Consider the following 27,208-nt stretch of genomic DNA (forward strand, 5'->3'; position numbering starts at 1 on the left):
AATCTATTTTGTTTTCTAGGATTAATAATATGAAGCTTTTCCTTAATAGACTGAGTTTTCTTTTGCTTTCGGGTAGAGTGGTAGGGTGGTCTAAAGCGCTGGTTTAAGGCACCATTCCCTTCGGGGCGTGGGTTCGAATCCCACATCTATCAGCCTACTTTGTTTTCTAGAATTAATAATATTAAGCTTTTGCTTATTAGTCTGAGGTGACTTTTGTTTCCAGGTAGAGTGGCCGAGTGGTCTAAGGCGCTGGTTTTAGGCACCAGTCTCTTCGAGGGCGTGGATTCGAATCCCACATCCATCAGCCTACTTTGTTTTCTAGAATTAATAATATTAAGCTTTTGCTTATTAGTCTGAGGTGACTTTTGTTACCAGGTAGAGTGGCCGAGTGGTCTAGGGCGCTGGTTTTAGGCACCAGTCACTTCGGGGGCGTGGGTTCGAATCCCACCTCTATAGGCAGAATTTGTTTTCTACGATTAATAATATGAAGCTTTTGTTTAATAGACTGAGTTTACTTTTGCTTTCGGGTAGAGTGACCGGGTGGTCTAAGGAGCTGGTTTAAGGCTCCAGTCTCTTCGGAGGGCGTGAGTTCGAATCCCACTTCTATCAGCCTACTTTGTTTTCTAGGATTAATAATATGAAGCTTTTGCTTATTAGTTTGAGGTGAGTTTTGTCTCCAGGTAGAGTGGCCGAGTGGTCTAAGGCGATGGTTTAAGGCACCAGTCTCTTCGGGGACGTGGGTTCGAATCGCACCTCTATCTGCCTATTTTGTTCTCTAGGATTAATAATTTGAAGCTTTTCTTATTATTCTGAAGTGAGTTTTGTTTTCAGGTAGAGTGGCCGAGTGGTCTAAGGCGCTGGTATAAGGCACCAGTCTCTTCGGGGACGTGGGTTCGAATCCCATCTCTATTAGCCTATTTTCTTCTCTAGGATTAATAATATGAAGCTTTTCCTTAATAGACTGAGTTTACTTTTGCTTTCGGGTAGAGTGGTAGGGTGGTCTAAAGCGCAGGTTTAAGGCACCATTCCCTTCGGGGCGTGGGTTCGAATCCCACATCTATCAGCCTACTTTGTTTTCTAGGATTAATAATATGAAGCTTTTGCTTATTAGTCTGAGGTGAGTTGTATTACCAGGTAGAGTGGCCGAGTGGTCTAGGGCGCTGGTTTTAGGCACCAGTCACTTCGGGGGCGTGGGTTCGAATCCCACCTCTATAGGCAGAATTTGTTTTCTACGATTAATAATATGAAGCTTTTGTTTAATAGACTGAGTTTACTTTTGCTTTCGGGTAGAGTGACCGGGTGGTCTAAGGAGCTGGTTTAAGGCTCCAGTCTCTTCGGAGGGCGTGAGTTCGAATCCCACTTCTATCAGCCTACTTTGTTTTCTAGGATTAATAATATGAAGCTTTTGCTTATTAGTTTGAGGTGAGTTTTGTCTCCAGGTAGAGTGGCCGAGTGGTCTAAGGCGATGGTTTAAGGCACCAGTCTCTTCTTGGACGTGGGTTCGAATCGCACCTCTATCTGCCTATTTTGTTCTCTAGGATTAATAATTTGAAGCTTTTCTTATTATTCTGAAGTGAGTTTTGTTTCCAGGTAGAGTGGCCGAGTGGTCTAGGGCGCTGGTTTTAGGCAACAGCCACTTCGGGGGCGGGGGTTCGACTCCCACCTCTATTAGCCTATTTTCTTCTCTAGGATTAATAATATGAAGCTTTTCCTTAATAGACTGAGTTTACTTTTGCTTTCGGGTAGAGTGGTAGTGTGGTCTAAAGCGCTGGTTTAAGGCACCATTCACTTCGGGGCGTGGGTTCGAATCCCACATCTATCAGCCTACTTTGTATCTAGGATTAATAATATGAAGCTTTTGCTTATTAGTCAGAGGTGAGTTTTATTACCAGGTAGAGTGGCCGAGTGGTCTAGGGCGCTGGTTTTAGGCACCAGTCACTTCGGGGGCGTGGGTTCGAATCCCACCTCTATAGGCAGAATTTGTTTTCTACGATTAATAATATGAAGCTTTTGTTTAATAGACTGAGTTTACTTTTGCTTTCGGGTAGAGTGACCGGGTGGTCTAAGGAGCTGGTTTAAGGCTCCAGTCTCTTCGGAGGGCGTGAGTTCGAATCCCACTTTTATCAGCCTACTTTGTTTTCTAGGATTAATAATATGAAGCTTTTGCTTATAAGTTTGAGGTGAGTTTTGTCTCCAGGTAGAGTGGCCGAGTGGTCTAAGGCGATGGCTTAAGGCACCAGTCTCTTCGGGGGCGTGGGTTCGAATCGCACCTCTATCTGCCTATTTTGTTCTCTAGGATTAATAATTTGAAGCTTTTCTTATTATTCTGAAGTGAGATTTGTTTCTAGGTAGAGTGGCCGAGTGGTCTAAGGCGCTGGTATAAGGCACCAGTCTCTTCGGGGGCGTGGGTTCGAATCCCATCTCTATTAGCCTATTTTCTTCTCTAGGATTAATAATATGAAGCTTTTCCTTAATAGACTGAGTTTACTTTTGCTTTCGGGTAGAGTGGTAGGGTGGTCTAAAGCGCAGGTTTAAGGCACCATTCCCTTCGGGGCGTGGGTTTGAATCCCACATCTATCAGCCTACTTTGTTTTCTAGGATTAATAATATGAAGCTTTTGCTTATTAGTCTGAGGTGAGTTGTATTACCAGGTAGAGTGGCCGAGTGGTCTAGGGCGCTGGTTTTAGGCACCAGTCACTTCGGGGGCGTGGGTTCGAATCCCACCTCTATAGGCAGAATTTGTTTTCTACGATTAATAATATGAAGCTTTTGTTTAATAGACTGAGTTTACTTTTGCTTTCGGGTAGAGTGACCGGGTGGTCTAAGGAGCTGGTTTAAGGCTCCAGTCTCTTCGGAGGGCGTGAGTTCGAATCCCACTTCTATCAGCCTACTTTGTTTTCTAGGATTAATAATATGAAGCTTTTGCTTATTAGTTTGAGGTGAGCTTTGTCTCCAGGTAGAGTGGCCGAGTGGTCTAAGGCGATGGTTTAAGGCACCAGTCTCTTCGGGGGCGTGGGTTCGAATCCCACCTCTATCTGCCTATTTTGTTCTCTAGGATTAATAATTTGAAGCTTTTCTTATTATTCTGAAGTGAGTTTTGTTTCCAGGTAGAGTGGCCGAGTGGTCTAAGGCGCTGGTATAAGGCACCAGTCTCTTCGGGGGCGTGGGTTCGAATCCCATCTCTATTAGCCTATTTTCTTCTCTAGGATTAATAATATGAAGCTTTTCCTTAATAGACTGAGTTTACTTTTGCTTTCGGGTAGAGTGGTAGGGTGGTCTAAAGCGCAGGTTTAAGGCACCATTCCCTTCGGGGCGTGGGTTTGAATCCCACATCTATCAGCCTACTTTGTTTTCTAGGATTAATAATATGAAGCTTTTGCTTATTAGTCTGAGGTGAGTTGTATTACCAGGTAGAGTGGCCGAGTGGTCTAGGGCGCTGGTTTTAGGCACCAGTCACTTCGGGGGCGTGGGTTCGAATCCCACCTCTATAGGCAGAATTTGTTTTCTACGATTAATAATATGAAGCTTTTGTTTAATAGACTGAGTTTACTTTTGCTTTCGGGTAGAGTGACCGGGTGGTCTAAGGAGCTGGTTTAAGGCTCCAGTCTCTTCGGAGGGCGTGAGTTCGAATCCCACTTCTATCAGCCTACTTTGTTTTCTAGGATTAATAATATGAAGCTTTTGCTTATTAGTTTGAGGTGAGCTTTGTCTCCAGGTAGAGTGGCCGAGTGGTCTAAGGCGATGGTTTAAGGCACCAGTCTCTTCGGGGGCGTGGGTTCGAATCCCACCTCTATCTGCCTATTTTGTTCTCTAGGATTAATAATTTGAAGCTTTTCTTATTATTCTGAAGTGAGTTTTGTTTCCAGGTAGAGTGGCCGAGTGGTCTAAGGCGCTGGTATAAGGCACCAGTCTCTTCGGGGGCGTGGGTTCTAATCCCACCTCTATCAGCCTATTTTGTTCTCTAGGATGAATAATATGAAGCTTTTGCTTATTAGTCTGAGGTGACTTGTTTTTCCAGGTAGAGTGGCCGAGTGGTCTAGGGCGCTGTTTTAAGGCACCAGTCTCTTCGGGGGCGTAGGTTCGAATCCCACCTCTATAGGCACAATTTGTTTTCTACGATTCATAATATGAAGCTTTTGTTTAATAGACTGAGTTTACTTTTGCTTTCGGGTAGAGTGACCGGGTGGTCTATGGCGCTGGTTTAAGGCTCCAGTCTCTTCGGAGGGCGTGAGTTCGAATCCCACTTCTATCAGGCTATTTCGTTTTCTAGGATTAATAATATGAAGCTTTTGCTTAATAGACTGAGTTTACTTTTGCTTTCGGGTAGAGTTGTAGGGTGGTCTAAAGCGCTGGTTTAAGGCACCATACCCTTCGGGACGTTGGTTCGAATCCCACATCTATCAGCCTACTTTGTTTTCTAGAATTAGTAATATCAAGCTTTTGCTTATTAGTCTGAGGTGACTTTTGTTTCCAGGTAGAGAGGCCGAGTGGTCCAAGGCGCTGGTTTAAGGCACCATTCCCTTCGGGGGCGTGGGTTCGAATCCCACCTCTATCAGCCTATTTTCTTCCCTAGGATTAATAATATGAAGCTTTTCCTTAATAGACTGAGTTTACTTTTGCTTTCGGGTAGAGTGGTAGGGTGGTCTAAAGCGCTGGTTTAAGGCACCATTCCCTTCGGGGCGTGGGTTCGAATCCCACATCTCTCAGTCTACTTTGTTTTCTAGGATTAATATTATGAAGCTTTTGCTTATTAGTCTGAGGTGAGTTTTGTTTCCAGGTAGAGTGGCCGAGTGGTCTAAGGCGCTGGATTAAGGCACCAGTCTCTTCGGGGGCGTGGATTCGAATCCCACCTCTATCAGCCTGTTTTGTTCTCTAGGATTAATAATATGAAGCTTTTCTTATTAGTCTGAGGTGATTGTTGTTTCCAGGTAGAGTGGCCGAGTGGTCTAAGGCGCTGGTTTAAGGCACCAGTCTCTTTGGGGGCGTGGGTTCAAAACCCACATCTTTCATCCTACTTTGTTTCCTTGAATTAATAATATGAAGCTTTTACATATCGTGTTGCTCAATTAAACTACGTTTTGCTGACGTTACTGACGGGATCGGCAAAAAACGTTATTCCTTTTAACCTTTGTCGCTTTGACACGCCTCTTCTTCCGTGGAAGGGGGTCCGGGAATTTGACGCGTTCCTAGATTACTCTATTCTCTATTCCCACTTCTAAAATTAAATCTATCCCTGGCCTCACATTTGCGCTAAACGCGGGAGGCCAACCTCAGGCTCCGTTTAGCGAAGCTCAATCGCGTAGCGAACCTTCCCAGCATAGAAGCCCTCTCCTCTGAAGTTGTTTCTTATTTGGAATAGTCGAATATGTCTATTTGAAGGGATCTCGTGAAGCGCATACGCCATCATGAATGAGATTTTTTCTAGGCTGCAATGAATCGGGCTGAAGACCTAGACGTAATTAATATGAGTTCTAAATATTATGATATCATGGCCCAAATAACAAAATTTTCAAACCGCTTCTCCTCTTCAAAAGACGCGAGTTTTCTCTTAAAGGGAAGTGGAAAGTATAGTGATTTTTTTTATTGATTCTTCTACCAGTATGCATAATGAAAAATTCAGGAAATACCTCCCATTGATTTTAATATTCAAATTAGGTTAAGATTTTAAGAATAATTTCAAAAAAGGAACTCCGACCAATCCCGTAACGCCGTGCCTTTTCGTTAACAAAATTTTCGTGGCACACTCCATGTCTCGCGCCACAATTGTCACATCGTGCAAATTTTTTCAAGTCTCGCGATAAATTTATTCAACACGGAGCGTGCCAAGAGAAAATTGTTGATAAAAAGGCGGGGCGCTACGCGATTGGTCGGAGATCCCTATTTAAAATTATCCATGAAATTTCAAACTAATTGTCGTTTAAAAATCGTTCGGTGTTATTTCCTGGATGTTTGACGATGCAGATTGGTCTTATAGAAGAATTAATAAAAAATTACTTTATTTTCCACTTCACCATCCCTTTAATGAACGTCTGATTTGTTTCAAAGTATTGCGCCAAAAGACCAATCATATATATATATGCATAAAGCATCATAACATCTAACGAGCATTATTACGACAAAGATTCGATACTCGATTATGAATTATCGCCAATCTAACCAAGTTTGCCAGATTTTGAATAAAGGCTGATTACTCGTGACCTATTCATCCGAATTGAATTTGGTGAACACTTTTCAAATATGAATCGACCCCAAGGATTCCGAAAATCGCATTTATATCCTCGAGAATCCAATATTTTCAAAGTTGATAATTTTGACATTTCCGGTTTCCGGTATAAGTATGCAAAGGACAACTTTGGAACGGGTAAAATATGAAAGAGAAATGCAAAACTTTTATAACGCACTTTATTCCAGAGCGCTAGCTTGAATAGTTTTTGAAATATAGTAAAATATGTGCAAAAAACGCAACGCGCAAAGACTTTTTTAACAGTCTGTATATATCACTCTTAAAAATGTTGGGTTGTTTTTGACCCAAAGTGGGTAATTTTTAAACTCTTTGCTGGGTCAGTATTTAACCGACCCATTTTTTGGGTTGTTGATCCTTGACCCTAGAATTAGTTGTTTATTTAACCCAATGTTGAGTCAACGTAAACTATAACCAGAAGGGAATAAGAGAGAAGGGAGACATTAGAGCCTGCTTTGGTAACGAGAGTCCGACCAACCTCAAGAAAACCGCGAAAACTTTGCGCAAGTACACAGCTTTTAACCAATTTACTGCAAAAATAGTTCTTTAAGTTCTCCGCGGTATCGGCCCATTTGTCTGCTAGATTTTCATTCTCCAAAGGCTGTCGATGTTCCGTTCTAGTGTAATTATAACCTCAAGTATGTATTTTATTGAAACTAATTTGTATTTTTTAATATTAATTCAGAATAATTAGTTTACATCTATTTATTACCTTCAAATTATCTGATTTTGGTATGCTTTCAATACCCGTGTATCTAAATTAATTGCACAGCTTGATTTCGTTTATCAATATGAAATTTGGCAATTTTTATCTCCTTCAATGTAAAGTTGTAAACAAAACTACTTTTTATTCGTCAACCGAGACGTCACCTTCTTATGTGACGTCACAGCTAAGGCAGAAGTTAGATAGCCAATCAGTGAAGGGCAGTTGATTTGAGGTTAGTAAGACTGTTGTTACGAGTGCAAAGCATTATGGAGATATAAAGTGTGTCCCTTCTCTCTTATTCCCTTCTGCTATAACTCAGATTTCGGCTGACCAGTAACCACATTACTGGTTAAATTGTAAAATCATATTTGGGTAAAAAACTACCCTAGCAAGGGTTAATTGTAATTTCGACGCAACTTTGGGATAAAAGGTAGCCACAAATTGGGTTAAATTCTTACATAATTTTGGGTTGAAAGAAACCCTAATTTGTGTTGTTTAAAACCTCTCAAAATAGAACCCAAATTGCTGTTTATTACATAGCTAAGCGTTTTTTCCACCTCAATTTCCATATTTCAGCTTCCACGATATTGTAAGATCACTGATTAATTTTATAGAACTCCTTTTAACTTCATGGATAACGGGTTAGTTTTTTCCCCTTTCCTAAGCACATTAAGGGTAGTCCAGAATCCATTTTTGGTTACTTCAGAGGCTAATTTAATGGACTTCTGGTCTTACGTATGACATGAATTTAGATTTGAACAATTCAGGCTCATCTATACTGAAATCTAACCGATAACAGTTTGAATCACGCATGGGCGAAATTTTGATGCCCGAATTGTAATAGAGACAGAGAATTTCGATATTTAACATTTAATTATTTTTACAACAAAGTTCAAGAAACAGTTATTTTGTAATTCCACATGAAATGTATTAGTCAGAACAAGTTCCTTGCCTTTAAGGATATTTCCATAATCTTTGAAAACATAGTTTTTCGTTTAAAACATGAATGGACATTTTATTGGAAACGTGATAAAATGGATTCATGTTGACTTAAATAATAGTAATCTCTTTCAACTCTTTGACACATTTTTTAACTTGACATCTCCTTCTGTCTAGGTCAAAGTTTCAACCTAATGTTATCGAAGCGTTTTCTCCTAAATTTGGGATGCATGTTCAAATGTGATGACAATACATAAAAGTTACAATAAAAACCGTAAAATATATTTTCAATTTTATATAATTGACATTGAATCATCAAAATTTACATTCAACAAAAGATATAGTTTCACTAAATAGGTTTTACACTGAACCACATAATCTGTAAATATTTGTATTCGCTGGAACATTTTAACAATAAGCATATAATAATTCATTCTTTTGAAATGTATACCAAAATATTAAGAAAAAACGCTTATGAATGAAGAGTTTTCCCCATGTAGATTAAGTTTATTAACATTAATTTTAAAGCTGCTATTTTAAAGTCGTTTCGTAGATCAGTAATACCAAAATTAAATGTATTACAACCAACTGTATCGGTATCTCAAATTCGAATGTGGTTGCCACCTTATTAACGTACCAGACGATGCAAGACAAGCTCTTGCCCAATCAAGTCAGTTAAACCAATGCCATTTAAAGAAAAAAATTTGGTTCTTGGGGTACATAGCGAAACGAGATTTCTTAAGGGTAACCGATACATCAGATTATGCTGGATTTTGTAAGGTCAGGCCAGGGGGGGGGATAAAGTATAAATGGAATAAAGTATAACGGGAATAATGTATAATAACGAACTGGAATAAAATGGGTATGGGGTTTTTTTTATATAGGTTTCAATGTAACTTGGGTCCATAGTTCCGCGCCAAGGATCTCCGAAAGGTGTGTTAATAATATTAAGAGTAGATGTTTCGTGATACTAATTAAAACGATCACTTTCATTCCTTTCAAGGCAAGAGATATAAAGAATTAATAAACAAATTGTGCTTAAAATGAAGTATAGTCTTAATGGTAGTTCCATCAATGTCTCTAAGTTTTAAATTAAAATTTTAGTATTTTGGTTTCGGGTAGGTTCGTTTCGGTTAGTTTAAGTTAGGTTTGGTTAGGTTAGGTTAGTAATATTTTATTATTCATTTAACAATGTTACGAATTTTCCAAAATATTAATGTTTAGCTTCATTGACTTCTCAAATAATTTGCCTTTTCCAAAACATTACTGTTATGTTATGTTAGGTTAGGTTTGGTTTGGTTAGGTTAGGTTCGCCGTAAGTAAAACGTAGTTAAAATAAGTGCAGTAATACATTTTCAACTCACTTTTATTTCAACAAAATTAGTTGTGAAATTAAAAATATGTTTAATGCAAAACCATACAGTATGTCTTCTTCCAGTTGAATAGAATTTCGGTCCAATGGGACTAAATTATAAATAAAAACGCACCTTTTGGCTACGTTCGGTCGAATGGGACACCACAAAAAACAGTTCTGTCGAATGGGAATTCGGTTCATTGGGACCAAAGCTTACCTAAACATTTGATTTCAGAAATTATTTAGAATGATGAAACCTCGATTTTAGGACTGTACATTTACAATTTGAACTAATAAATTGGAATTTTTTGCTCCATATCCAACCTCGCTTGAAGGAATTATGTAATTTGAGATGAAAAAAGGAATTGATAATGGCATGTTCTTACTTGCCTCTTTGATTAATTTTTTCAACATTTTTGCAAGTAAGACACAATTTTATAATGAAGAAACATTTTTATAGCTACTCAGTAAAGTGGAAACTATTACTCGGTTTAGGAAACTGTATTGGTATTTAAATCGGGTATTCTAATTTCTTTACGAAAAGGCCTAATCGTTTTGTGATTCGAATACTCGTTTTTCTCCAAATGGTAAATTCGATTCGTGGAATCGAATACTTGATTCGAATTGAGGGAATATTATTCGAGTATTCGCACAGTCCTAACCGAAACATGTAACGCTTCACGGAAGATACCTACTAGAGCATGGGCTTCGGCTAGAGAGAGAATTAAAGGGCGATGTAGGAGGGGGAAGACAGTGCTATTTTTCACTCTTAAGTAAAGAAACGAACAAGGCTCCCAAGAGGACTATTACAATTTTTGCGCCACATCTCGTATATTATAGCGAAATCGATACCTGGCATTTTCCAAAATACATTTAAAATTATTTATTTTCAAATTACTAATGGTGAGATGAAAATTAACACATTTTTACTTGAATCGTCTTATCATACATAACTAAATATCCACGTCAAAAACGGACCTTTTCGCCGCAAAGTGGAAACACTGGCGACATCTCGTATATTTTAGCGAAATCAACACCTGGCATTTTCCAAAATATATTTAAAATTATATTTCAAATTACTATTTAAAATATTATTTTTTCATATTATTTAAAATAAATAATTTATATAATTAAAATAATATTTTGTAAATGAATTAAATAGCTTAAAATAAGTATAAATTTTTAACCAAAATTTCAAGTTAGGCTCGAACGCGCGAGTCTGGGTTTTAAAACAATCCAAGAGGACTACCTCTGCGATTTCCCTTCTGTTTGCGTACTGTATAAATATTCTAAAGCTAGAGTTGACTGACAGCTGAGGGTGAAATTTAAGGTGGGGTTTTCGACGCCGTCCAATAAGCGGTGTGACGAAGACGAAACGAAGGAGAAGTTAAGACGAAACGAAGAAGGAGTTAAACTCTCGTATATGCTCCCCATAAATTTTTTCGCCATCTACCGATGGGCGGAAAAATTAAAAACGGGTACAACTGCTTTTGCCTAGTACCAGAAGCCTATAATTAAAGCTTATCCGCTTCTGCTAGTACTCAATGTTTAAATTTTTTGCATGTATTTATCATCTTAACTCAAAGCCGGCAAGTACGATGACGACAAAATTTTGTATAGACACAATGAAGCCAGCATTTATTTTAACGTTTAATTTTTCACATGCTTTGTCTGTAGAAACAATAGGCTTTAATAATTTCCCTTTTCAAGAAAAGTGGTCTAGCGCAATTGCCTAAATATTTTACATAAAGAGGCCCTTAAAGGTTTTTATGGGCTGCCAAAGTGAAACGCAAAGTAGGCCTGGCGCCGCCACTGTATTTAAGGGGTATCCACGACTGTGTTTCAGGGATATTTTTTTTAGTTGTACGTTTTTCTTTAATAATTCCTTAGGGAGTTCAACTATATGGAGAACCAAGTGAGCCGTGTATAATTAATATCAAGGCCCTGTCCTTGGACCATATTGTTATAACCAATAATTTACATCATTTACCCCAGACTATGACGTATTTCATTCGAGTAACGCCTTTTTGTGGGTGTTAAACATAAACATTTTACACTTATAGCATTAGAGGTACAGAAATGTTAGAGACTTATCTAAAATATTTTTTGTGCGTAACTGATTATGCTGGAAGCTGACGCTAAGATTGAAGCTCCAAGCCAAAGTCCCAAGTGACCACCAATTGCTCCTAAAACATCGTGCATCTGTAAATTAAAATATTTGAAATTTTGTGATTAATGTTTTCCTTTAAGTTATTAGATTAAGTATATATTTTGGAAACTTCAAAATGGCTTCCAATTTTCAATAGGAAAATTATAAAATTTATTTCATTATCATGTCATCGAAGAAACAATCTAATTACAACACCTTTTCAGTTTCAAAACTGAGGCTGCCCATTCAAATTGATACTGCCTATGCCTTTACGAAAAATGTTAAATCCTAAGCCATAGAAACTAATTTTCGAGAAAACGATGTTCTTTGTATTATTAAAAGCAGGAAGTCATACCCCTCCTTGTAAGACACAATTAGGCCAGTTTCTCAATTATTTCTGGGGTAAAAACGGGATGGGCCAATCAACGTATTAAAAACGTTAATTATCGCGTCGCGGGAAGTGTATATGTAGCGTATTTTATTTTCCCTCTGATATAATTTGCCATGACATAAAAAAACTTACTTTATGGTGGTAAAATTATTGACCTATTCCATACCTATAAACTAACACGTAAATAAAAAAAACAATGATCTTTAGCACACAATAACTGAATATAAATAGATGTTGGTAGTAAACTAGATGCACTCTCGTTCCGGTAATCCTGCAGACATGTAATGGTCATATTTCTTTTAACTGTATACAATATCACATCTAATGCAAACGCGAAGTACTACTTCTAGAACTTATAAAGTTATTATATAAAAACGTCTTGGTTTGGACCAAGGCCGAAAAAACAAACGATATGTGTGAGGTTTATCAATTGACTGAAGTTTCAGATATTGAAATTTTTTCTAGTTATTTTTATACACTCAATCCTTAATCAATATTTAATTCAATCAACTGATTTTACTGTTAATCGACCTAGTCCTTCTAAATTAATTGAAAAAATTACATATCTACGCTTTTTCAAGAACAATTACATTTTCCGAAAACATTCTATCGTGAAATTAATTTATCATGTTGAGGATACAGTATTGAATATTTGAAATGTTCTACTGGATGTCTAAAACAAGCAAGCGAACTTTGGCATAACTCGAATGGAAAATATAAATATTTGATCGTGGATGCCAAACAAGGGTGTTGCGCGAATTTATACATTTAATTTCGTATATCGAAATGCTACATTTCTATTGTCGCCTCTTTGATGGTAAAGTTGCACTGGAACTTCCTTTTCCGTACTTAAGAATTTCTTGGTCATAACTCAGTCTATGGTAATATTGGCTGAGTGTGTTGCGACGGCTCAGACGACCCATACACTGAAACCACTGGTGATTATAAAATGCCATATATTGGGAAAATAGAGGAAGGGAGGGGGTGTCGGAGTTAAATGTGACCTTCTTGGCATAACTAGTAATGAATGATTTGTTTAACCATATTATTTCCGCGGGAAATGAATATAACAAGTCTGAGAAGTATTTCTGTTTATGTGATCTTTACCCTTTACCACACAGGATAAACTTTGTTGCTTTGTCTTAAGTAGACGACATTTACTCTAAACGACAGTCTTATCAAGAACTTAAAACAGATTTAAACTTCTTTTGGTGCAAACTTGAAAATTTGTCAAGCCAGCAACAATTAAAACTATGTCGGTCAAGATGCTCACAAGTTAGTGAGTATCGACACGAAATCCCTTCAAAATAATTAATTTCATGATAAAATGTTTTCGGAAAATGTAATTGTTCTTGAAAAAGCGTAGATATGTAATTTTTTCAATTAATTTAGAGGGACTAGGTCGATTAACAGTAAAATCAGTTGATTGAATTAAATATTGATTAAGGATTGAGTGTATAAAAATAACTAGAAAAAATTTCAATATCTGAAACTTCAGTCAATTGATAAACCTCACACATATCGTTTGTTTTTTCGGCCTTGGTCCAAACCAAGACGTTTTTATATAATATCTGTCGCTTCAGTCTTAATGTAATTAAATTTTGAGTAATTATGTTTTCTTTACCGCTTATTATTATGTCCAATTACGATGGTCAAAACATGTATCTAGCAGGGCCCAAACGTTGCACCTTCCGCGTGTTAGGCGGACGAGATAACCACTACACTACACATACCTGGTAATACTGAGATTCCTAAGAGATCTAGCTTATTATTGTGTCCAATAACGATAGTCAAGTCATGTATCTACCAGGGCTCGAACCTGGGACCTTCCGAGTGTAAAGCGGACGTGATAACCACTACACCATAGATACTTGGTTATTTTGAGTTTTCGAAGAGCTCTAGCATTATTATTATGTCCAATCACGATGGTCGAAACAAGTACTTCTGTAATTAACTAAAATTAACATACTTAGACTTAATTGTTTCTGATTAGACTAGCCGATCGCACACCCTGAATACTTAATTGTTAAATTATGAGTATTCCGAAAAGTAACTTCGCTCTAGTTTTTCAGTTAGAGGTGGTTAAATATCACGAGAAACCCCATGTTAATCTCCATAGGAAAATAGGTAAAAGCATGTGAATTTTGATTTAACGTTACAAAAGAGTATCAAGTCATATCTACAAGGGCCTACCGGCCCTGTAGAATAATAAAGTTAATTGTTAGAGTATACAAACTTTAATCCTTTAACCTCTACGTGAACACATCACCCTCCTACAGTAGGAACTGTATACTACTTCAGGCAGTTTTTCTCGGTCGGGAGTGTTGTAACTTTATTTTTTGATGGATGTAACTGATCAAGAACTGGGTAATTAGATAAACAAAATAAAATATTTAAGCTAATTTTCGCGAAAAAAAGAGCCAGTTTTGAGGCCAATAAATGTTGACCTTTAGTAGTATAGGGCTACACTTCGTACCTCCGTAGATGTAGAGTGTAGGTGTAGAATGTCAAGGTCACAGTGTCAATGCCCTCTCGCCACGCCCCCTTGGGAAACTCGCGCGCGCCACCTGGAAAACTCGCGCGCGCCCCCTGGAAAACTTGCGCGCCCCCTCGCGGGAAAACTCGCGGGCCCCCGCGCGCCCCCTGGCGGCTGCGCCCCCTCGCGGGAAAACTCGCGCGCCCCCTCGCGGGAAAACATTGCGCGGGTATCTGGCAGTCCTGTCTACAACTGTATCTGTGACGTCATTGGCGGGAAAACACCTGTCAGTCTCTTCTACAATTGTATTTGTGACGTCATTGATAAGAGACGAGAATGGATAGCTTTAATACATGGCCAAGGGTTAATGATAGGCTGAAAGTTGCGCAATCCAGTGTAATATTTAGTTTGACTCAAAATTTTAACCTTTTTTCAAGGAGTTTATTTTGATTATGGTATTGTTTTTAATGGTAATTAAAAGTCAGTCTCTTCTACAACTGTGGCGTCATAGATAAGAGACGATAAAAACTTTAAACGTACATTGCCAAGGCTTAAATCTTCTACAATTGTAGTTGTGACGTCATTGATAAGAGACGAATGGTAGCTTTAAACGTGCATTGCCAAGGGTTAAATCTTCTACAATTGTAGCTGTGACGTCATTGATAAGAGATGATACGGGTGTAGAGTTACGCTTACAAAAGGAACAAAGATTTGTCAGCCCAAACGAAATCAAATACCAGTACTTAGTTTCAAAATACAATCACAGAAAAGTAAGCGTGTGTAAATACTCACCTTTTAAATCTGGCGTATTCAAAGCAATTCACGTCTAATTTTCTATTAGAATGGTACTAAAGCCAAGGTGGAGGCCGAGGCTACCCCGTTTACAGGTCAACACCAAATGCCAGGACTCGTCCTAACGTGTCTAAACCTAACCGCTTAGATCCATTAACGGCTGAAGAAAGTCGCAGAGACCCTTGTAAATCTTTGATAGATAAACTACAGTCAGTCAGAGTTGCGGGTGAAAACTATAGCCATAAAGGGCCGTACCCCAACAACTTATTACGTAAGATGGCGAGAAGAAATTCCCTCCACAGAATTTGTATAAGTCTTAGACGTCGATATGATGCCCAACTATAACCTCCACGAAATGTTCCTGGAGTATGCCTGAGAAAATAGACTCCTTCAAAACTAAGTTAATCTATACTTGATATTCAAGTAATCTCATCTGTATAAAATGTACAAACAACAGCTTCAAAACTAAGTTAATCTATACTTGATATTCAAGTAATCTCAATGTTATTTGTTTATGATCTGTATAATTGCTGATTTAAATAAAAAAACCACAATAAAATACACTAAAAGTAAATAAAATATACTAAGGTACAATAAATCTATAATAAAACACAATAGAACACTCTAAAACTACACTAAACCAAGATAAATTATCACTATGCAGCCAAAGGTAGAAAAAACTAGTTGGTTTATATTGAACTGGTATTGGGTGAAAAGCGTTTCAAAAATGGTACACCTACTGTTTCCGTTTTGTCGTGACAGATGTTCGTGGAATGGTTAGTTGATTCAAACGAAAAATATCGTTATAATATTGGATTGCTATTGGGAATGTACAGTTATTATATGTGAAAAACTAAGCAACATTTTATTATTATTTTTAATTTTTTACACAAAGATGATTTTCTCTCATCAGGTAAAGTTTGTCGCATTTGAAGCAACGGTTTTTCGTGTCGCATTTGGTGTTTTTTAAATGCCAAAAAAAACAAATTTTACAGTGTACGGTCGTGGTGCCTCTCGCTTTTATAACGGATTTAGCCGTAAACCGACAAGTTGTGCCTTCTTCGGAACATTCGGCGTTACGAGCGTCCTTCGCTGACGAATACGTACCGCATACTAAACACACTCTATCCGGACTCAAAGGTTGAAATTTTTCTTCTATCGGGTGTATGTGATTATTTTTTGTTACAAAAACAGTGTGATGTCTTAAAGGACAATCGAGATCTCCATCGCAATAAAACGTTTGTCCGGCGTGATCTGGAAACTCAATAAGGCTTCCGCCGCATTGATAACATCCAGTCGGATAAGGTTTCATTTTATCAGTAGACATATTATCAAGAACTAGAACTAAACGATTTTTTCGACTAATGCGTTAGCAAAAACTACATTGGTTATTCAGTAGATATACTTTTCGTCACGGGGGGAAAGAATCATATTATATTAATAAATCCACGGTACTATAGTCATCAACCGAATACACCCTCAAGTAACATTGGCTCGCTCGTTAACGTATCTGCCTTTAAACTCGTTGTTCACGAGTTCGAATCCCCTTAGCGAGAGTCCTTAACAAGCGAACCAAGGTTACTTTTGTAAAGGATATATATTTTACTCTCTTATAATAAACAGTTGCTTTTATAAAGCGAAAACAAAGTTGGTTGACGTCAAAGATAATTGGAAATATATTTTACTCTCTTATAATAAACAGTTGCTTTTATAAAGCAAAGACAAGGTTGACGTCAAAGATAATTGGAAATATATTTTACTCTCTTATAACAAACAGTTAGAGTATTTGGTTAATTTTTACACCATCAGGGACGAATCAAAAGCGTTCTCCGAAACTGACAATACACCGGACACCCCTTCCTAACCTATCTGCTGTAGTGAGGATTGTAGAATGAATTCACCCATTACTTTAGAAGCCGTCGTTAGACGAAACAACTTAAGACGAATTGAAAAATTTGGTGCTATCGGATGGGATAAAGATTACGGAAAATCCGAAAGGACTACAGATCCCGAAACGGGGTATTTACTAATAAACCCCACACCGAATGAAGTCTATAATATAACCGATGGTGAAGGTTATATATGGCAATACACTAATGGCCCTAATATAAATTATGGATTGAAACACTTGGCAATGTACAGATTACTAACTTCTACAGTGCAATTACCCCCAGGGTCATTAATTAACATGTTTGCTAGACAGTTTCCATGTATCATAAATAACAAGGTTCATCAATTCAAATTGAAAGAATTCACTGGGGATAGTATCCACGAATTTAACGTACACCTGACACCGAACAAAATGTATGGAACCTCAAATATTTGTCAGTTAGGTAGTTGCCATCCTCGCAATGAGGAGGGATGTAAATTTCGTACATTTTATTATGGAGGATACGAATTTCATTGTCCAAACCAATACTTAAGAGTTCTTAACTTAGCTCTTCATATGTGTATGTTTATGGTATATAAAACTAACAAAACCATAAGGAAAAATTATAGTGATGAAAACGACACAGCTACGCATTATATATTCAAGGCCATGCAGATTTGCAGGTTAGCCGAGTGTTTGTGTGATAACACTAACAGTTTAATGTTTCATGAAGTTCATTATCACATGAGATCCAATGACGCGAATAATTATTTCGCGAATAAGTATTTCGCAGACTTTCTTTAATTAATAAAACGCTTGTAAGTTCTACATTATGTAGACGAGGGATAGTGTTTAACAATATTTGTAGAATCCGAATAAAAAGAAAATGTTTGAATGATATGGGTTTCTAATTATATTACGTAGGTTTAATGTAATTAATATTTTAAGCCCATTTTAAAACCTTATCTTTTCACCATTTAAACAACCGCCTATCTGTATTTTATTGTGGTATAGTGAAGTTTTAGAGGAGTGCTTTATTGTGTTTTACTGTGTTTTATTATAGTTTTATTGTACTTTTAGTATATTTTATTGCAATTTAAATGGTATATTGTGTTTTTAGGGTATTTTATTCGTTTTATAAAATACTATCAAAATAGCTAGGACCCAAGGATTCGTTATACCTGAAGGTGAATAATATAGCGCCTATACCGTGTTATATTTTACTCCGTTATAACTAACAGTTGTTGGTTATAGACTTCGTTCCATAAAATACTATCAAAATAACTAGGACCCAAGGATTCGTTATACCTGAAGGTGAATAATATAGCGCCTATACCGTGTTATATTTTGCTTCGTTATAATTAACAGGTGTTTTAATAAAGCGAAAACAAGGTTGGCGTCAAAGGTAATTCGAAATATACGTATGACGTCAAGGTTATAATATATTTTTCGCTCTTATAACTAACAGCTGTTTTTGTAAAACGGAAACAAGATTTTTTTACATCTATGATAGTGCAAAATGTACTTATTTTAACGTGATACGTCGACCGTTTTAGATATAGTATATAACCCCGCAAGTCGCGGCGTACAATCACTTGAACCAATATCTCTCGACCATAAACTATCTAAATTATCACGATGTCCAGGGTAAGTTTTTTTTTAATTTTCCACGTTTTTAAAACTGCATGTCCAAATGTATCATTATTGTCTTTAGACGGCAAATCAAACGTGGGAAACTATCGAAATTAAATTTAACGAGAGCGATAATATCGGTGTAAAATTAGTTAAATTAAACAATAAATTATATATAGACATTAGAAGATACGCTTTTAAAAAACCCCTTATATATGGAATATGTATTTCGATAGACGTAATAGAAGAAGTTAAAAAAAATTTAAGCAAACCATGCGGTACCCTAAAGCAGACCCTATGTTTCCCGGGAATACTGGAACTGGAAAATTTTAAAGATACGGGCTATTTATTAACAAAATATAGGGGGGAAATGCGCGAAAAAAAATTAAATTTAAAGTTTGATGAGGTACCAGAAGTTGTCAGTCTTATAGACAAAGTTTTAAAGAAAATGCCTGTAACTGATTAAGAAATTTGTAAATTTAAACAATAAAGAATTTTTAAAACGTATTTTTAGAAAATTAATACTTTTTTTTATTTTAGAACTTGTAGTGTATATTATTTTAGATATTTTAGTTTGTTTCCTAGGTATACGTCAAGAGTTTTGTCTCGAGTCGCGCCTAAGATCAAATAGAAAACATGTCATCATCCGAAGAAGAGCCTTTGGATCTTTCCTATTTTAATCCTAAAAGGTTTTACGAATTATCAAAAGGTAACCAAACTGTCTCTCGAAAGTTCAACTGTTTAGCCTCTGAATATAAAATTATTTTTAAAGACCTTCATATGCTCAAATTGACAGAAGTATATGAACAATTGAAAAAAATCTTTCAATCCATTATAGAGACAATTTTAGAATCTTCTCCAGGTTACAATAGCGTTAGATTTTGTGTTAGGTCTGACTTACTGGAAAATGCTATAAATTTAAATTTTATGGCCCTAAATGAGTTAACGGCGGAAAGATTAATGACTGCCATTAGTCAAGTAAGTCAAAGCCGAAGAAATGTTTTTCTCGAGGGTGATGTCAGGCTCGATGCTATATTTTTAAACGTTAATGTACCAATATCAGGTCGTCGATCTGTTAAAAATAGATCGATGATAGCTCTCGACAAATATATTCAGAAAGGAAGGACATTTTTACCCATAATTAACGATGATGAACTATGCGTATCAAGAGCAATCGTTTGCGGGACGATGGTTGCTGATTTAACATATTTAAAGAAACAAAAGCTTAGTACTTTGACTTTTGATTTTAATCGTTATAGACGTATACAACTAGGTCATAGACCTTTGCAAAAAGAAGAAGCGTTAAAGCTTCATGCCAAGGCTAATGTGCCTATTGGTCCCGTTAGTTTAGACAAAATTTCAATATTTCAAAAAGTATTGCAACCCGAGTATCAAATAGTTATTTTCAGTGCTAATGATAATTTCAAAAAGGTTTATCAAGGTGAAATGTTTTCGGAGAAAAAAATTTTTTTATTACAAATAGATCAACACATGCACGTCATTAAAAGTTTAGCCAGTATGTTTGGGGCCACGTCGTATTGTAATACGTGTTTAACAACGTTTACTAATTCAAAAAACGCAAAAAAACACAAATGTTTTAATCAAAAAATCAAATGTTGGCGTTGTTACTCTGAGACCTTTCACGAAGACCCTCAGATTGAAATATCTCGCTGCCAAAACTGTAATAGATACTTTAAAGGGCCTGAATGTTTCCAATTTCACATAGAAAATGACACTTGTTTAAAAATTAAACGGTGCTTAAAATGTTGCAAAGAAATTCGCGATGACAAACATAAATGTCTTACATCTTGTTCTAGATGTAAAATTGAGCACCCTCCCAAAATGTGTTACGTTCAACCCCTTGATGATACTTTTAAAGAAACTAGATTTTGTTATTTTGACTGTGAAACTATTGATATGAACTCTAAACATACCCCGGTTCTATTAGTTTCGGCCATGCAAATTAATGATACCGAATACGATTATCAAATTTTTAGAGGTTTTGATTGTGTTGATAAGTTTATGAAATATCTGACCCAAACAGAAGATGAGACATCTTATACAAGGAACAATAAACGAATAAAAATAAGTAAACCTAAATTTGAAAATTTGACTATAGTGGCCCACAATTTTAAAGGTTTTGATTCGTATTTTATATTAAATTGGTTAATTAATAACCATGTAAAACCAGACGTCATATTCGACGGCTCTAAAATTCTAGCTCTCTTTATTAAAAGTCAAAATTTTAGGTTTATTTGTAGTTATTCCTTCGTGGCGCTTCCTTTGAGAGCCTTTACAGAAACTTTTCAATTGGGTAGTTACAAAAAACAGTTTTTTCCTTATATTTTCTTAAAAGAGGATACTTTAAACTATGAAGGTCCGTTACCTGAAAAAGCCGCATTTCAACCTGAATTTATGAATGAAAAGGACCGACAGGCCTTTGATTTATGGTACAGTGAAAAAGGTAAAAAATCCACGTACAAAATAATGACTGAATTAGAGGAATACGCTGTACAAGATGTAGTAGTTTTACAAAAAGGAATTACAAAATTTAGAGAACTTTACAAAAAAGCATCGGGTCTAGATCCTCTTAATTGCGGAGCTATTACAATATCGGGGGCCTGTACTAACGTGTTTTTACACAAATATTTAGAAAAAAATACATTGGGTGTGGTACCTAGTCCGGGTTATCGTCGGTCATACAACCAAAGTAGTAAAGCAATCAAGTGGTTGGCTTGGGTTAGTAAAGAAATGAAGGTAGAAATACAGACAGCCCTATCTCCTGAAGGAGAAAAAAGAATTGGACCTTATTTAGTTGACGGTTACTCAAAGGATCCTGAAATTATCCTAGAGTTCAATGGTTGCGCGTATCACGGTTGTCCGAAATGTTTTAAAGGTAGTGAATGGAACAGTTTAGTAAATGATACAAATAAAAACTGTTACGAAAAGGGTCTGGATAGAATAGAATTTATAAAAAAGTTACACCCCAATGCAAAGTATATAATAATGTGGGAATGCGAGTTTGAAAAGTTGTTAAAGACAAATGCCGCTTGTAGTACCTTTTGTGAGACTGTAGAGGTACCTCCGCCAATATTAGCCAGGTCGGCTTTATACGGTGGAAGGACAGAAGTCTTCAAATTATATCATAAACCGGATGAAGCAAAAAACGAAAAAATTTATTATTACGACCTCATGTCACTCTATTCCGCTGTCAATAAATACGGAATCTACCCAAAAGGACATCCCAAAATTTTAAATAGTAACTTTAACTATGAACAAAATGCCTATTTTGGTATAATATCGTGTGAACTCTTGCCCCCGACTGATCTATACATCCCAGTTTTACCATACAGGTTTAATGGAAAATTGTTTTTCCCCCTGTGTAAGTCATGTGCCCTTGAATCAAATAATGAAGAGTGCCGACATTCTGACAAGGAACGAATTATTTCGGGTATTTGGCCCTCGCCTGAAATTTACAAAGCCGTAGAAATGGGTTATAAAATTATAAAAATATACGAAGTACATCATTTCGACGAGACATTTCAGTATGAAAAACATGTTAACGATGGACTATTTGGCGGTTATGTTAACAATTTTTTGAAGATAAAACAAGCTAATTCCGGTTATCCGTCTTCCGTTAAAACTGACGAGCAAAAACAAAAATATATTGAATCGATTTACGAATCTGAAGGTATTAGTGTCGAGATGGATGAAGTAGTTCATAACCCCGCGCTGAGAGCTATTTCAAAGATTTGTCTCAACAGTCTTTGGGGTCGTTTTGGTATGAATACAAACAAAACCAAAACACTAATTGTTAACGAGTGCACAGAACTTGTGCGTATCTTATCTGATGACACAAAGGAATTGGTAGATTTAAGACCAATTAATGAAGAAATGTGCTTATTATCGTACAAAAACAAAGATGATTTTGCACCAACATATTTCAAAGGAAATCCGTATGTGGCTTGTTTCGTTTCGTGTTACGGAAGATTAACCTTATTCGAGACCTTGCATAAATTGGGTAAAAGAGCATTATACACAGATACGGATAGCGTTTTATTTGTGGCGGGGGAAAACGATTTTAAACCCCCCACGGGTAACAATTTAGGATGTTGGGTTAACGAACTAGGGGACGCTACAATTACAGAGTTTGTTTCAAATGGGCCCAAGAGTTACGGTTACAGAACTACGGACGGTCAATCTGTCGTGAAGGTTAAAGGAATTTGCCTTAATCGTGTTAACGAGAAAATTATAAACTTTGAAGCTATAGTGGACTCTATAAAAAATAAATCCAAACGTCTAAAAGTGGACGTTCCTTTCAACGTCATTCGAAATAAAACGTCGGCCACTCTTTTAAGTCGAAAACTAGAAAAAAGCTTTGGATTTACGTTTAACAAACGTGCAATTAAAGGTTGGGACACTTTGCCATTTGGTTTTAAAGCGGACCCATGAAAATTATTTTAGAATTAAAAATCAAATAATCATAAAAATTAATAATGTATAGTCTAAAATTAACAAAATAGATCAATGTAAAAAAATAATATATGTAAATAAGATAACAGCTTAGAAAACCTCTGCTGTTCTAAGATAAAAACCGGACACGTGACGTATGGGGTCTCGCGTCTCTTGCTAGTGGACTTTTTTAGAATCACTCTCGAAATTACCTCCAACGCGAGAAGTTCATTTAATTTTAACCTTGCTAAAATAAACTATTTCTTGCAAATAAAGTCTCAAAGTTTATTCATTTACAAAATTACCAACAAAAGTATATTAAGACTAGTTAATTTTTCAGTCGGTTAATTAGTTCTTTTAGATAATATTAGTTCTCCCAATAACCTAAACACCAACAAGGAGCTATTCGCAACAACTTTACCTGATGAGAGAAAAGCATCTTTGTGTAAAAAACCAAAAATTGTTGGTTAGTTTTTCACATATAATAACTGTACATGTAATACCGTTGGAAGATCGATATAACATGGAACTATATAATAACATGAGGTTTAAACATCGGATTAAAGAAACTGAAAAACTTTTAAAACCAATTTTCGATAGTTTCCTAAATTGCACGAAATAAAGAAATTTTGATTTCCAATTGGGTCTAAGAATTTAATAATTAAATATTTTTTAGGAAATTTTAGAAAAATTAAGTAATAAGATAATAAGAACCGAAAATGAGGAATTATACAAAAAACACCCCTCGTGGAGAAATTTACAGATAGCGCGGGTCAGACCGATGTTGCGTGAAGGTGTACAGGAGCAACAGGACCCAATTGAGGAAATACCCTTCGTTTTGCGTTTGAACGAGCAACAACGTCAATGGCTAAGATCACAACATAGAAGTCAGGGGTTGCCCTTACCATCTGAAGCGGCCTCTACATCCACAACTCCTAACTCTAATAATCATCCTAGTCGCACTTCAAACCTTAACCGTAACCCACCACAATAAAATACACTAAGGTGCAATAAAACATTTATTTTCTGTTTTTCTTTACAATTGAGAAGAGATTTTCATTAAGAATTTGTTTTTCATAGTCTTGTATTTTTTTCCTTTAATGTTTTGTGTCAGTGACAGTTCTTTGCTATCGTGTGACAAGTAGATGGTGTCAACATCCCACGCAACTTCTTCACGATAATCGCGCGTACAAGCGTATACCGTTGAAAAACCTCCACAAACCAGGTCTTTTGATATATACTCTAAAGACATTCCTAACTGAATGCTCATATGATTAATAACTTCAATCTCGTTGTTAATTGCTTTAAACTTGAAGACTCTATTTTCAATCACTTGGCACAGCTAAATAGTTTGTTCTTTATGTTAAAATCAATTAAAAATAATTTACTTTCTAAACCCTGAATATCTAAATAGTGGAATGTGTGCTCTATCCATTTTTAAATAAACAAACTATGAATTCAATTTCAATAGGGAATAACAAAATAGGTTCTAGTACCTTGATTGGAACGTTGGTAATAAATATAAACATACGACAGGAGGAAAATGCCTGAAAAACTAGTTATTTCAAAAGGTATGACAATCTAACAGCTCAAATTAAAGTCGAGTCCTTTCAGATTTCGATGCCGATTTAGCTGGAAAAACAAATCCCTTAAACATTTATATGTTGGAAGAAATTTTGCTACTATTAAACCATTGCAAGTACGACATCTTTACCAAAATAGTCCGGTTTAGTATAGGTAATTGCTTTCAAACCACTACTAACCTATCGGTGATTTATTTTGAATCAGTGATAACTTCGTTATAACTTGGAGGTAGGTTAGGTTTAGACACGTTAGGACGAGTCCTGACATTTCTTCTCACCATCTTACGTAATAAGTTGTTGGGGTACGGCCCTTTATGGCTATAGTTTTCACCCGCAACTCTGACTGACTGTAGTTTATCTATCAAAGATTTACAAGGGTCTCTGCGACTTTCTTCAGCCGTTAATGGATCTAAGCGGTTAGGTTTAGACACGTTAGGACGAGTCCTGGCATTTGGTGTTGACCTGTAAACGGGGTAGCCTCGGCCTCCACCTTGGCTTTAGTACCATTCTAATAGAAAATTAGACGTGAATTGCTTTGAATACGCCAGATTTAAAAGGTGAGTATTTACACACGCTTACTTTTCTGTGATTGTATTTTGAAACTAAGTACTGGTATTTGATTCCGTTTGGGCTGACAAATCTTTGTTCCTTTTGTAAGCGTAACTCTACACCCGTATCATCTCTTATCAATGACGTCACAGCTACAATTGTAGAAGATTTAACCCTTGGCAATGCACGTTTAAAGCTACCATTCGTCTCTTATCAATGACGTCACAACTACAATTGTAGAAGATTTAAGCCTTGGCAATGTACGTTTAAAGTTTTTATCGTCTCTTATCTATGACGTCACAGTTGTAGAAGAGACTGACTTTTAATTACCATTAAAAACAATACCATAATCAAAATAAACTCCTTGAAAAAAGGTTAAAATTTTGAGTCAAACTAAATATTACACTGGATTGCGCAACTTTCAGCCTATCATTAACCCTTGGCCATGTATTAAAGCTATCCATTCTTGTCTCTTATCAATGACGTCACAAATACAATTGTAGAAGAGACTGACAGGTGTTTTCCCGCCAATGACGTCACAGATACAGTTGTAGACAGGACTGCCAGATACCCGCGCAATGTTTTCCCGCGAGGGGGCGCGCGAGTTTTCCCGCGAGGGGGCGCGCGGGGGCCCGCGAGTTTTCCCGCGAGGGGGCGCGAGGGGGCGCGCAAGTTTTCCCGCGAGGGGGCGCGCGAGTTTTCCCGCCAGGGGGCGCGCCCCGCCAGGTGGCGCGCGGGTTTTCCCGCGAGGGGGCGCGCGCGAGTTTTCCCGCCAGGTGGCGCGAGTTTCCCAAGGGGGCGTGGCGAGAGGGCATTGACACTGTGACCTTGACATTCTACACCTACACTCTACACCTACGGAGGTACGAAGTGTAGCCCTATACTACTACCTTTGACCTGATCGTGAACTATAATAGTAGCCTAGATGGCGTGACGGCATTTTTTATGACTGGGTCAGAGGTTACCTTAACGCTTATCTGTAATAACTATAATCAGTTGTTTTTTGCTTCGCTTTTCTACAAGTCGGTTTAACTTCCGTGAGCTGTTATCAACCCCAATTGTAAAACATATATTGATACCTAATTAAATTAATTCCAAGTTTTCTCTAAACGAGTTTAATATATCCAATGTTCACCCTAACCCTATTTAGTCTAACAATAAAAAATAGAACTTTTAAAAACGGAATGTAGCGTTGAAGACAAGATTCAGCAACTGTGAATGTTTTGGTATAAAATTAACAAAAATTACTACGAAAATTACACGAAATCTTCGCAGTTAAAATCAATAGCCTTTAGATCACGTACTTGAGAGGTTGGAAAAAAATGTGCGGTTTTAGAACCTAAAAAATGGCATTCAACGTTGGAAGCTGCCATTTTTTATGGAACCTGTTGTTATCATAAGCAAATCTCTGTTGCCATGGTAGAAACAGGAAGCGCAGTATCTTTGGACGATACTGTAGGAGTTTGAGTAACCCAATCAAATGACTGGGAATAGGTAACGTCCTGACGGCTCTAGATCCCCGCTTAGAGCGAGATTAGGCCCTGACCGTGATTTACCCCACATATCGCAGCATAGGCTATCCAGAAAAGGAAAAAAATGGTGTCGCTGAATTTATCTCGCCATTTTGGTCTCGCTGATTTGGCCTTGGCATCATTTGGTCTCATGATTTTCTGGTCTCGGTACTATTTGGTCTCGTCATTTTACGGTCTCGGTACTATTAGGTCTCGTCATTTTACGGTCTCGGTACTATTAGGTCTCGTGATTTTTTGGTCTCGGGATTATTTGGTATTGTGATTATTTGGTCTCGGGACGGATTGGTCTCGTGATTACCTAACTTGTTGCCACCTTTTCTAAAACAATGGTCCCAATAATAATTTGCTATAATTTCCAAAATATTGACCAATTAATTAGCTGCCACCTTTTCCATAATATTTCTATTATTGTTAATAAATTGTTCGTGCTAAGAAGCGGCATTTTCATACTCCTTATATAAATAATCTTCTTGCGTCCAAACAAGGTTAGGTTAGGTTAGGTTTAGTTTGGTTAGTTTAGGTTAGGTTTGATTGGGTTGGGT

The 27,208-nt window shown here is 36.8% G+C and overlaps 1 protein-coding gene and 12 non-coding genes across 13 annotated transcripts; 12 read left to right on the top strand and 1 right to left on the bottom strand.

Annotated features, from left to right (window-relative positions):
* The first annotated feature begins 222 nt into the window (after positions 1 to 222).
* On the top strand, positions 223 to 304 carry TRNAL-UAG (transfer RNA leucine (anticodon UAG)). The gene has a single exon. It is a non-coding gene; the product is annotated as a tRNA-Leu (tRNA).
* A 375-nt stretch (positions 305 to 679) lies between these two features.
* TRNAL-AAG (transfer RNA leucine (anticodon AAG)) lies at positions 680 to 761 on the top strand. The gene has a single exon. It is a non-coding gene; the product is annotated as a tRNA-Leu (tRNA).
* A 69-nt stretch (positions 762 to 830) lies between these two features.
* Positions 831 to 912, top strand: TRNAL-AAG (transfer RNA leucine (anticodon AAG)). The gene has a single exon. It is a non-coding gene; the product is annotated as a tRNA-Leu (tRNA).
* A 1,435-nt stretch (positions 913 to 2,347) lies between these two features.
* TRNAL-AAG (transfer RNA leucine (anticodon AAG)) lies at positions 2,348 to 2,429 on the top strand. The gene has a single exon. It is a non-coding gene; the product is annotated as a tRNA-Leu (tRNA).
* Positions 2,430 to 2,955: 526 nt separating this feature from the next.
* Positions 2,956 to 3,037, top strand: TRNAL-AAG (transfer RNA leucine (anticodon AAG)). The gene has a single exon. It is a non-coding gene; the product is annotated as a tRNA-Leu (tRNA).
* A 69-nt stretch (positions 3,038 to 3,106) lies between these two features.
* TRNAL-AAG (transfer RNA leucine (anticodon AAG)) lies at positions 3,107 to 3,188 on the top strand. Its single transcript has one exon. It is a non-coding gene; the product is annotated as a tRNA-Leu (tRNA).
* Positions 3,189 to 3,714: 526 nt separating this feature from the next.
* TRNAL-AAG (transfer RNA leucine (anticodon AAG)) lies at positions 3,715 to 3,796 on the top strand. Its single transcript has one exon. It is a non-coding gene; the product is annotated as a tRNA-Leu (tRNA).
* Positions 3,797 to 3,865: 69 nt separating this feature from the next.
* On the top strand, positions 3,866 to 3,947 carry TRNAL-AAG (transfer RNA leucine (anticodon AAG)). The gene has a single exon. It is a non-coding gene; the product is annotated as a tRNA-Leu (tRNA).
* Positions 3,948 to 4,473: 526 nt separating this feature from the next.
* TRNAL-AAG (transfer RNA leucine (anticodon AAG)) lies at positions 4,474 to 4,555 on the top strand. The gene has a single exon. It is a non-coding gene; the product is annotated as a tRNA-Leu (tRNA).
* Positions 4,556 to 4,776: 221 nt separating this feature from the next.
* TRNAL-AAG (transfer RNA leucine (anticodon AAG)) lies at positions 4,777 to 4,858 on the top strand. The gene has a single exon. It is a non-coding gene; the product is annotated as a tRNA-Leu (tRNA).
* A 69-nt stretch (positions 4,859 to 4,927) lies between these two features.
* TRNAL-AAG (transfer RNA leucine (anticodon AAG)) lies at positions 4,928 to 5,009 on the top strand. Its single transcript has one exon. It is a non-coding gene; the product is annotated as a tRNA-Leu (tRNA).
* An 8,569-nt stretch (positions 5,010 to 13,578) lies between these two features.
* TRNAV-UAC (transfer RNA valine (anticodon UAC)) lies at positions 13,579 to 13,651 on the bottom strand. The gene has a single exon. It is a non-coding gene; the product is annotated as a tRNA-Val (tRNA).
* Positions 13,652 to 15,943: 2,292 nt separating this feature from the next.
* LOC149612263 (uncharacterized) lies at positions 15,944 to 23,996 on the top strand. Its single transcript, XM_089858550.1, has 7 exons — positions 15,944 to 15,961; positions 16,044 to 16,188; positions 21,204 to 21,466; positions 21,530 to 22,033; positions 22,154 to 22,331; positions 22,500 to 22,762; positions 23,679 to 23,996. The coding sequence occupies exons 1-7, from the start codon at positions 15,944 to 15,946 to the stop codon at positions 23,994 to 23,996; spliced, it is 1,689 nt and encodes a 562-aa protein (XP_089714676.1).
* The last annotated feature ends 3,212 nt before the right edge of the window (positions 23,997 to 27,208 follow it).

This window comes from Phalangium opilio, unplaced genomic scaffold, assembly GCF_054372755.1.
Source record: "Phalangium opilio isolate 3A_F unplaced genomic scaffold, DU_Popi_V2 ptg000246l_1, whole genome shotgun sequence".
NCBI lineage: Eukaryota > Metazoa > Arthropoda > Arachnida > Opiliones > Phalangiidae > Phalangium > Phalangium opilio.